Source organism: Nicotiana attenuata, chromosome 6, assembly GCF_001879085.1.
Source record: "Nicotiana attenuata strain UT chromosome 6, NIATTr2, whole genome shotgun sequence".
NCBI lineage: Eukaryota > Viridiplantae > Streptophyta > Magnoliopsida > Solanales > Solanaceae > Nicotiana > Nicotiana attenuata.
In genome coordinates this window covers 11,438,439-11,450,552 of record NC_031994.1, presented here as the reverse complement: position 1 = coordinate 11,450,552, position 12,114 = coordinate 11,438,439, and the positions used below count along the sequence as shown (strand labels likewise).

Genomic DNA, 12,114 nt, shown 5'->3' with positions numbered 1-12,114 from the left:
AGGGCACGCTTGAATCATGGTACCGCGAACTCTCTGGGGAGCGTAGAGACTAAGCACATGCTGCAGCGTGACCTCCCTACCGGCCAGTTCTGCGTATTTGATAAACATTGCTAGCAATTTATAAAGAGAAGGAGCAAGCTGGCCCGGGCACACCCCGTAATAACGACAGAAATCAACCACCAGCATTGGGAGCGGGAGCTTAAACCCCAACTTGAAGGGATAGGCGTAAAAAACGCAGTATCCCCTGCGGTCGGTGTGGACCCTCTCCTCGCTTCTAGCAAGAACGACGTCAGCATAGCTGGGGATGACCCCCTATTTCCGTAGTTGGGCCATCCCAATCTCCCCCATTAATGGGGCTTCATCCACCTGATCCTCCCCGCCATCGGCGGTGAAATCAGTCATCGGACCTCCGGGCAGAGATACTATCTCGTCAACCGATGGATCTTCATCAGTCTCCACCAGTTCTGCACCGCCCATTGCCGGAGATGGCCCTTCGATCACCGGAGAGTTAACCGGAAGATCCGTCAGAAGAACGTTTTGGGAAGAACTGCCTGCCATTGTTGAGTCAATAACGAGAATGAAACAAAGTTTGAGGGACAAAGGCGGAAGTTATATCAATCGAAGAACAAAGATGAAGGTGAATTAGCAGGAAGAAAAGCTTCTTCAGAATCTCTCTCTGGCAAACAATGAGAATATAAAAAATGTATGGGTCAGCCCTTATTTATAAGCAACACAAGTGGCTTTCACAAGCCCCAATAGCCTTCATTAACTACATGACCAACCGTAAACCGATTCGGTTTTGCAGAAACACGCGTCGTTATGACAGGCTCCGTGAAGCAGCTCTTCAGTCGCCAACCGGCGTCTCACCTGCGAAACGGTTGCAACGCCCCATGAACGCCGAGAGGATGTTCCGTGCGCCTTCAGAACGATGGACGTCGCCAAACACGTATCCAGCGTACCCCTACTCCCTTCGGCTGCACAACATATGACCCGTCCACCATGGTCGACGGTTACGCTCCCAAACAAACGTAAGGATCAGAGCACCACAAAGCTCGACCTCACTCGAATTAAGTTAAAGGGTCAAGCGCCCTCGCCAAGGAGGAGAGTTCGACCTCGATCGAACGGCGACTTGATAGCACAATAACAAAACACTAACACTCTACAAGGCTAAGGGCCATCGCCAAAGAGAATTCGGCCTCGACCGAAGCGACGATCGACTTCCCTATCCGAGTTTCTCAAACTACAGTCGATGAAATCCACTCATCGAGCTCGGCCAAGGCACAACCTCAATAAGTAGAGGGACTAACTGTATGGGTCAGAATTCGACCCCACGATAATTAACGAAGTTAATCCCGTCTTAAGCTAATTCATGATTAACTAGTGGTACGACCACTCAGAATTAACGGTATTCAACCCTTATCTGATTCGATCAACAAGGCCACGGCCCATCCGTCATCATGAAGGCAAAACCCCAACATGGTCACGGCCACTTATTGCCAGCTCACGAAGCTCACAGCTATAAATACTAAGACGAGAACCATATTAAAGGGGGGCTTCTCCTTAACTATTGAGAGGAGAGAGAAAAAGAGACAACGATTCACATATGTGGAATACCATTGTAAGGCTCTGAACCTCTTCATGGAGAGGCAGACCAAAGCAATATTATCAATAAAAGCTTTTATGTTTCTCTTCCTAAAGTTGAGTACTTATTTTCGCATCCTTCATTTGGTCTAATGGATTATTACGGTTTGCTATGATTTTCCAGTGATCTATTTATATTGTTTGCACTCATAAAGTATATGATGACTTTTGAGCAAAACAGTGTCTCTCCTAAATCTATCAATATGGATGAAAGCTTAGGGGTTACAGCGAGAAAACGCCACTCTTTGAAAGTAATACCAAAAAGAGCTTGACAACTTATATATTTGAGTTTTTATAGTTATGTTTTGTGCATATTTTCTTACTTATATGGAGTAATAAACCAGTATTTCTGTTGTGTTATGAACAAGTTGTAGTGCATACTGGAGTTTGTGTTAGTAATGAATTTGTGTTTACCTGGATCTTTGTTAAACAAGATTATAATTTGGAGAAATTCATATTTGAATGATGTAAACTAATACGTTTTGGACTAACCCATATAGGTGTGTCGGACCTAAAACTCCAAGTATTTGCTTAAAGTCTCAAAAACAAGTTAAACTCGAAGAGTAATTAGTACTTATCCAACTCTTCCCCTTTCAGATGTATCTTTTAATTGATATCGTTTCGTAGTTATGTATTCACTAACTTTGTAATAATAACTGAAAAGATATACCACACTCAGTATTTACACTAAACAAATGAATGCAAGACATATATATTTCTTGCATATAAACTTTAATCATTTCATTATAGTTAAAATAATATATATTCTTACTTTAATTTAATTTGTGACTGCTATCATCCTAACGTGTATCATCGTAATCTAAGATAAATCAAATGAAATTTTAACGCTAGAAATCCGTTGCCGGCTATTCTAGGATCTTTTATGAATTTATTCCAATAAAATAGGAATCACTAAAGGCTAGTTTAATTATTTTTAGTTTTCAACTGCAAAGCGCTCTGGAGAAATACAATATTATATACCATAATTTTCTGACCCAGACAAGAAAAGGCTAGCAATTATGTTAGCTTTGATGTGCCAAGACTTGTAGAAAAGACAAATATTATTTAGTACTAGAAGGGGATCGCCAGAACGGAGACAAATAGCAGTCTAACAACAATCAACTAGTGATATAAACAGCAAGGCAGCAAGAACATAAATATTGTCAAAATAAATTATGAACACAAGCACAATCAATTAATCAAGTCCTTCAAAAATACATCTTTTATCAATAAGTTTTTCGAATAAAAAATATAATCCTTTCAATTAAATATCTTACGAATTTAATTCTTTCAAATAAATATCTTTCGAATATAATTTCTTCAAATAAAAATCTTTCGAATATAATTCTTTCAAATAAATATCTCCGTATATAATTCATCAAATAAAAATATTTCGAATATAGTTCTTTCAAATATAATTCCTTCAAGTAAAATCTTCGAATATAATTCTTTCAAATAAATATCTCCGAATATAATTCTTTCAAATAAATTCTTTCGAATATTATTCCTTCAAATAAAATCTTTCGAATATAATTCGTTCAAATAAATATCTCCGAATATAATTCATCAAATAAATTCTTTTTGAATATAATTCCTTTCAAGTAGGGTTACCATGTGATACCTCATTTCATGATCATAAAATTACGGGTCTCGGTCCACTTTCATATTTTCACGGCACCTCGTGCCCATATCTCTATCACAACTACATGGACAACTCACGTGGAAGAAGACAAAATAATATAATAAAACGACTGAGAAGTGAACAATGAGAAATTACAGAAAGATAACAACACAACAATGGAGGTAAACAATAGGGGTGCTCCTGAGGTTTTCGCCTCGTAGTCCCAAAAGTAAATACGCAACAGGGGATCTCCCGAGGAACCGTCTAGTAGTCCCAAAAGTAAATACGCAACAGGAGATCTCCCGAAGAACCGGCCCGTAGTCCCAAAAGTAAATATGCAACCGCAAAGACGGAAGAATAACTCAGCAAAAACAACCTTTTCTTAAATCCAAATTTCTGATAAATATATTAACGTCTCCATTTAAACTTATTTAATTAATTATTTGCTGATGGAAAATCCATAATGTAATTATTTCCAGAAAATGTCAACTCAACAAGCACACGGAATTCACATATAAAATCAAGGTAGCAATCACACCAAATTATCGTATAAAACAAATTCGACAAACAAAGAACGAGGCATGACAAATAGGGATTTAATAAGTGCATGCAATTTCCAATTTAATACTTAAGAATGCCTACGACTTTAAACCAATAAAATTTGCACATATAATCCCGAGTGCGTACTCGTCACCTCCCTTACATGGCTTTCACATTACACAAATGGAACATACGACTCAATGCCAAAGGGGTAATTTCCCCAACTCAAGATTAGGTAAGATACTTACCTTTTTGAAGTTAGGGCGATATTCCAAAATATCCTTCTTGCTAGAATTGACCTCCATACAGATCAAATCTATCCAAATGAATTGTAAAACTTCATTAAAATTCATCGAAAATAATTCCGGATAATATAACGTCGACTTAAAAGTTTATTCTAAAAAGTCAACCAAAAGTCAACGCGGGGCCCGCCTCTCGGAACCCGACAGAATTTTTACGGAATCTAAACACCCATTCCGATACGAGTTCAACCATACCAATTTTATCAAATTCCGATAATAACTCGGCCTTCAAATCTTAAATTTCCGTTTTTGAAAGATTTTGCAAAAATCCCAATTTCTTCCATTTAAATCCGAATTAAACGATGAATATAACCATGGATTTATGAAATATAATCACTTTCGAATATAGGCCACTTACCCAAGTTGAAGTTGTGTAGAAATCCTCATAATCGCCTAAGAACCGAACTCCAAAAATCCCAATCGAAAATGGCAAAATGACCCCTTTTTTTGGGTCCTTATATTTCTGCCCAGTTGCGCACCTGCGGCTCGCTTATGCGAGCAAAAATAATGCTCCTACGCTGCCTCCGCTTCTGTGAGCACTATAGCCGCACCTGCGATGTTGAAGGTGCGAAACAAACTTCGCTTCTGTGTGAAACCGCCAAGCTGCCACCTTCCGCTTCTGCGTGCAAAAATCACCCTTTTGTGCTTGCGCTTCTGCGCATAAGTTGCCGCTTCTGCGGCCTTCTCCAATAGCCTCTGTCCAGTTTTCCTTCCCAGTCACTTCTGCGAGCTCGACCTCTACGATGTCGCTTCTTCGACCAAGACATCGCAGAAGCGATCACACCAGCTGCTACCCAGCTTCAGTTAACAGAAAATTCCAGCAGCTTCAACAAGTTAAAAATCCAATCCGTTAACCTTCCGAAACCCAACCGAGACCCTCGGGACCTTAACCAATTATACCAACATGCCCCAAAATACAATACGAACTTAGTCGAGGTTTCAAACCATGCCAAACAATGCCAAAATTATGAATCGCACATCGAATCGAATTATGAGTTCAAATCTTCCAACTTCTATACTTTGCTCCGAAACGTATCAAATCAATTCGAAATGACTTTAAATTTTGCACACGAGTCTTAACTGACATAATGGAGCTGTTCCAATTTTCGGAATCAAAATCTGGCCTCGTTATCAACCAATCGACTTACGGTCGAATTTATGAATATTTCAAGAACTTCATTTTCCAACTTTTCGCCGAAATGTGCCAAATTATCCTACGGACTTTCACATATAAATCCGAACATACGCCTAAGTCCGAAATAACTATACGAACCTATTGACATTATCAAAATTCCAATCCGGAGTCCTTTGCTCAAAAGTCAAATTTCGGTCAACTCTTTTCATTTATGCTTTAAAAATAAGAATTGTTCTTTCAATTTAATTTCGAATCTAGTGGTGAACCAATAATATTTTGACATAAAGAGTCATCATCGGCAAACTCAACTTCATCTTTAATCTATAAGCTCACTGCACTAAGTGCCTTCTTAATGGAAGTCACCCATTCTAAATAAATCACTTACTGGTCGATTAAAGGATCCGCTACCTCATCGTCATATGGTACCAAATTTTGCATGTAGTCCATATCCATCTCACATAAAGGTAGGAATAAGGTAAGGGTGCATCTCCTGAAATATATCATGGATAGAAGACAATAGACAAGCAGTACTAACAAAATCAACAAGAGATCTATGATAATCTCCTACTCTGGTTGAGTCTAATCTACTGGTAAAGTGTTATTGCACTCCATGACTTACCACACTAGGATCATCAACTCTCTGCTTAAAGGGATCCCAATCAGGGTCAGATGTCACTTTCTTACTGTGTCATCTCAACATCCTTGGCAGCGGTATCGATACGACTTTTAAATTCTCAGTTACGAACAAATAACGGAATTGCTTTGTACACCCACGCCTACATTTAATATGAAAAAAGAATATTAATTTTAGTCTGTTGCAAATGAAATAATTATACTCATCTACCTATAACTTTTGAGAAGTTCTTTTACTACTTACCATGAATGCCCATGGGACGACGTACAAGGCATAACTAGTCGATTTAAACTTTTTACCAGAGATTTTGCTTTCCTTAACTTTTTTCACGACCTAAAATTCACTAAAGGTCGTGATGGCGTCTAACACCACCGTCAGGCAAGCCGACGGTGAAGGATTAACTTGCTCATTTTTGTATTTTGAAATCATAATTTCAATAATTAAATAGCATGAAATAGAATTTACAGGGTAAATGATGATATTTCACGAACTACAATAAGGAACAACCCGTAAGATCCCTAAAACCCGGTGTCACAAGTGCATGAGCATCTATTAATGAGTGCAACAATAATACAACATCCGTCTGAAATACAAGTTAGACGGGAATATAAATAACTCTGATGGAGACTCTGTATGCTGCAGATCATATCTAGGAAGTGCAGCTCGCCGTAAAGTCCCCGCAAAAGTTGCCCCTCTGCACCGATAGGACCACCAGAAACATATATGTATACATGCATAATAAGTGCAGCATGAGTACGTAAATCAACGCGTACCCAGTAAGTATCTAGCATAACCCTAGAGAAGTAGTGACGAGGGGTAGACATCTACACTTACTAGTGGTCCAATAAGACAGATACATAAGTCATAATACATCATACGGAGCTACTCACGCCCGTAAACTATCAAGCAAAGTGCAATTGCTCAAAACGACCGGTGGGGTCGTTACAGTTAGATGTCCCGCTTCCACATAGGCATGGTCAACAGTCAAATGTATTTATTAGTATTCATTCCATCAAGTTGGAGTGTTCAAATGGGAAAAATGTAAGTTCATGTATCGGGTTTAAAAACTGATACAAGTTTAAGTGGCCACGAGGCCATTTGACCTAAAATTAATGAAGAACAAGAGGAAAAAATAGAATATTGCTAATCGAAATCCACCATAAGTTAGGTGCAAAAGGGTAAGGAAGAAGAGAAAACCAAAAAAATTGGAGCCTACTATATTACTTTATATACAATTGGTAATTATGTGATATATAATTAAATGGGCACCTTGTATCGAAATCTGACCATATGTGAATTGACGCTAAAAGAAATGGCAAGGGGCCGACTAGGCCGTGGTCGTGTCCACCAAGCACCATAATGACGAATATCGGCCGTTGCCGAGATCAAACTATCAGAAAGCTTGTACGGCGAAGTATATGATGTGACACTTAAGGGGAACGACCTAAAAGTACAATCAGCAGATTAGGGAATCCTGGCTAAGGACGGTTGGGCAAAAGAGGATACTGACTATATATATAGGAAGGAAGAGAACAAGAAAGGGAAGCTTCCTATCCTTAAGAGAGAAAAGGTGAAGAAAAGCAAGTGAAGGTTTAGATCGTGAATACCAATATTTGTAATCGTGATTATTGAATCAATGAAGATAGATCTCATAACTGTCAATGGCATTCCCTCATTTCCGTCTTTATCATTACATTACGGGATAGTACGTCAAGAATGTAAGCCTATCATTTACATTTGATATCTTCTATGATCTTAAAAAGTTTATAAGCTTGGTTATATCTTATTCTCTTATTCAATGTATTTAGATCTAGAGTTAATTATCCTTGGCTAAGATTTTTCCTCTATTTTCTTCATTAATTAGTTTAACAAAAAGCTTAACACTTTTTGGGCAAACATACCTCTCTAATAATGATAATTATGTTCATTGTAGCATAAATAGGTAAACATTTTAAATGTTAACTAGGCGCAAGCTAGCAAAATGATAGGAATATCGAGGTTTAAGTGTTTAATTTTAAAATACAATAAATTTACCTGTAACTGAATCATATTATAGGAGTTTTGCGTGGAAATGACACCACCTAGCTATTTTTAAGCATGCTATTTAAAATATATCCACAGTTTACAATGTATTTAAAGATTAGCCAATTTGTTCAAATTTCAGGACACGATGTACTAGAGTTTAAACCTCAAAGTTTAAATTTCAGGACATCGTGTCCTAAAGTTCGAAAATTGTGTCTAGAAGTTCGAGACTTATGTCCTGCATTCTAAATTAGTAGTTAGAAATTCAGGACACTTAGTCCTGCATTTCAAATTAGCAGCTCAAAAATTTAGGACACTAAGTCCTGAATTTCCAAATTCAGGATACTTAGTCTTGAAGTTTGGGTGAATTGGTTAGTCTTTAAATACATTGTAAATTGTGAGTATTCCCTCCGTTTCAATTTATGTGAACCTGTTCGACTGGGCACGAAATTTAAGAAAAAATGATGACTTTTGGAATTTGTGGTCCTAAACAAGTCGAAAAGGGGCCCAGAGTATTCGTATGGTTATAAAAATTTCTCATTAAGGATAGAATTATAAGTTTAAGCTAAATTATTTCCAAATTTAGAAATGAGTCATTCTTTTTGGAACGGACAAAAAAAGAAATAGGTTCACATAAACTAGAACGGAGAGAGTATATTTTAAACAATAGGCTTAAAAGTTGCTATTGGTGTACTTTGCCCGAGTTTTGCCTCGTCTCATTTGTGAGCCCAACTAGGCCCAACTGTAATTTGTTATAGGGATCTTTACGCAAACAACCGCTCAGATTTATTAATTCCTAGTAGGTATATTAATAAAATGAAACACTAATTATACATGGTTATGTACATAATAAACATAAATTTTGTGTATATTAAATCCTCATCGACTAGTTTTACTTTAAGTAATTAGATAGAAGGCTTAGATTAATTTTCTTTATTTATATATGTCCAACAAATTCAAGTGTAAGAAAATAGAGATGAAAATAAAAAGAGGATAATTAATAAGATATAATCCGAATAGATAAATAGAAAAAATTGAACAAAAATTCCAGAAAGCTACTATCCAAGTGTGTGGCTCTACTGGCTACTGCCTTATCTAATGATAGACCAACTGTGGACACCATACATCCGCTTCACAAGTTGCTTACCCCCCCCCCCCCCCCCCCTCCAAACCCCCCTCCCCCCGGGTCTCATCAACGATCACTAATATCACTACTACAAGAAGGACATTCAATTCCTCTGAATACCTTTTTCTCAGGAACATCCAGAAATGGCTTCTTCTACTCTTTCTCCAGTAACTCATGTAATTAAACTGAAACTATCTTCATTCTTCATAACATAGCTTCTTCTATTGGGGCATGCAAAAGTTAATAGTTTTTTCTTGTTTTTCCATATTTTTCAGCTATGCTCGAGCAAGAGTGGTTTGTCTTCGGTTTCACAATGTTTGCTAGTGAAACCAATGAAGATTAACAGTCATGGATTGGGAAAGGACAAGAGGATGAAAGTCAAGTGCATGGCTACAAGTATTCCAGCAGATGATAGAGTGCCTGATATGGAAAAGAGGAATCTCATGAATTTGCTTCTTTTGGGTGCTCTTTCTCTACCCACTGCTGGGATGTTGGTACCTTATGCTACTTTCTTTGCACCACCTGGGTTAGTTCTTCTTCCCTTTGTCACATATCAGACCCGTGTTTTCTCAATTGAGTGGTGTTAAGTTTAGAGACAAGTTAGAATTTAAAGTTTATGGTTTCTAAATTTACCATTGAATCTATAGCTCGTTTTAGTTAGTGGATTCGCAATTAAATATTTATACGTATTTTATGAATTTTCTGATACAAACACAGAATCTAAGCAAAAGACACTTGGCTTGTTCGAATCTGCAACTAATATTGTAGCTCCGTCCCTGGTCAAGTTATACCCCTATTTGTTGAATTGAATTTAACTTCTATATACTGACAAACAATTTAAAACAATTTTTATACTACCCGACCACATAAAAGATAACTGCATACTAGTAATCGTCCATAATAGGTGAAATTATTCTCTGGAAGATAAGACAGACAACCTCTTATTATTTGGAAGTTAAATTAATAATCTAAGAAGAAAGATTGGAAAATCGATCTCAAAACAAATTATCACTTTTTCAACACATATGAAACAACCTGTTCTATCTCTGCATATTTTAGCAATTGGTGTGAAGTTTTAGCCTCAAAGTTGTAACTTAAAGATGTTTTTCCTTTTTCCTTTTTGGGAGAAATTAGATCCCTTATTATTCAAATTGGATGGAATTGCAGTACCAATTAAATTCAATTTGCTAACAATCCGTCTCAGAACATTTAGAATGCATCAGTTAAAAAGATGAACTACCTTGTCTGTAATTTGTATGTTGTTATTCATTTTGTAGCGACTCGAACTAAGTAGGAGATATGTGGTGTATTTTAATATGTTTCCAAGTTTCATATTGAGTAAAATTATATGCTTATAGACCAATATAATTCCATGGAAACTTGATATCTTAAGAATTCCTTTCATATTAACAAAAGTTAAGGAAGAAAAGCTATTGTATGCAAGCATTACTGGTATGCTCTGTTGTCTTTCAAATATTGTCAGTGTTACTAACCGCGACTCATGTTTTGTCGTTCCATTTGGAATTGATCAACAGGTCAGGGGGTGGTGGTGGTGGAACCCCTGCCAAGGATGCATTAGGTAATGATGTTATTGCATCTGAATGGCTCAAAACTCATCCACCCGGCAACCGAACTCTCACACAAGGACTAAAGGTACTGTTACCTTTTCTTTATAGCATCACAAATTATATGTAGATTCATGTTTTCTTGATGATCTTAAGATTACAAGAAATGACATGTCGGTCGTGGCACATTCGGACAATTCTTCCCATCATGGTAGTTTAAGATTTTGATGTTCGGATGTTGTTTTCGATGAAATTTTAGGGAGACCCTACTTACCTTGTTGTGGAGAATGATGGAACCCTTGCAACCTATGGTATTAATGCTGTGTGTACTCACCTTGGTTGTGTTGTGCCATTTAATGCTGCTGAGAACAAGTTTATTTGCCCCTGCCATGGATCTCAATACAACAACCAAGGAAGAGTTGTTAGAGGACCTGCTCCTTTGGTAAGCCAACAGTACCCACTATTTTCCATGCTCTAAGCTATTTTTATATCTTTTTTATCATTGAGCCCTCTGCGTAAGCCTGTTATAGACACATTTAGGGCTTCTTTTGTTCTCTACCTTCAAGGTAGGGTAAAGTCTGCGTACACCTAAGTTGCACAGACTCTTCATTTTTTATGTCGAACCCGTCTCAACACGACACTGGGATGGGTGTGGAATAAGTTTGGAATTCAGTCAAACTTCGGATACTTTGACCAGAGTCTAGGAAAATTTAGAATATCTTTGTAGCTCTAGTTTTATAATTATGATTTTTCTTAGCGAGTCCCAGCACTGGTATCCATACCTGAATCCGCATCCTAGAATCTTAACATTTAGATTTTGCGAATCTGACTCTCGGATCCGTACCCGTATCGGATACTCACACCCGAGTCCGAGCAACTTAGGCGCACACACTACCCTCCCCAGATCCCACTTTGTATGATTATACTGGGTTCTTTGTTGTTGTTAGGGCTTCTTTTGTTGGTCCAACTAAACCCATTATTTTCGGCTTGAACTATGTATACATATGGAAAAAAATTTAATTTGTATACATATATTAACGTTGCACTCATTCTGAACTCACCGACTTGTTGTAACATTGGGTTTTGTTTGGCACAGTCCTTGGCGTTGGCTCATGCTGACATTGATGATGGGAAGGTGGTGTTTGTCCCATGGGTTGAAACAGACTTCAGAACTGGTGAAGCTCCATGGTGGGCTTAGATCTCCCATTTAAGCTTAATTATAGTATCCTCTTGTATCTTTGTTACATAAAGCTTATCCCCTTTTTATGAAGTAAAAAGAAATATTTGATTTTGAGATGTAACTATTGAAACATAACCTTTGCAATCCCATAATGACATTTTTTGTTTGGGATACAACTATTTCATTTTTTTTATATATAACGTTATGTACGTTGCTCCATTTTTCATTACGGCCTTCAAAAGATGTTTTTGAATATGAACTCACAAAAGAAAAATTCATTAAAACTGAAAATGTCTAACTAATTTCATTCTCACAAGTCATAATATCATAAAAGAAAATGAAGAAAAT

The 12,114-nt window shown here is 37.3% G+C and overlaps 1 protein-coding gene across 1 annotated transcript; it reads left to right on the top strand.

Annotated features, from left to right (window-relative positions):
- LOC109226606 (cytochrome b6-f complex iron-sulfur subunit 2, chloroplastic) lies at positions 9,075 to 11,961 on the top strand. The gene is made up of 5 exons (XM_019391422.1): positions 9,075 to 9,197; positions 9,297 to 9,547; positions 10,557 to 10,674; positions 10,846 to 11,028; positions 11,683 to 11,961. The coding sequence occupies exons 1-5, from the start codon at positions 9,165 to 9,167 to the stop codon at positions 11,782 to 11,784; spliced, it is 687 nt and encodes a 228-aa protein (XP_019246967.1). The 5' UTR covers positions 9,075 to 9,164; the 3' UTR covers positions 11,785 to 11,961.

What these genes read in the sequence shown, in the direction of transcription:
- LOC109226606 (XM_019391422.1), top strand. Translation starts at nt 9,165, where the DNA reads ATGGCTTCTTCTACTCTTTCTCCAGTAACTCAT. An exon ending in CTCTTTCTCCAGTAACTCAT is followed by an intron (nt 9,198 to 9,296) that starts GTAATTAAACTG and finishes CATATTTTTCAG; the next exon opens with CTATGCTCGAGCAAGAGTGG. An exon ending in TTAGAGGACCTGCTCCTTTG is followed by an intron (nt 11,029 to 11,682) that starts GTAAGCCAACAG and finishes TGTTTGGCACAG; the next exon opens with TCCTTGGCGTTGGCTCATGC.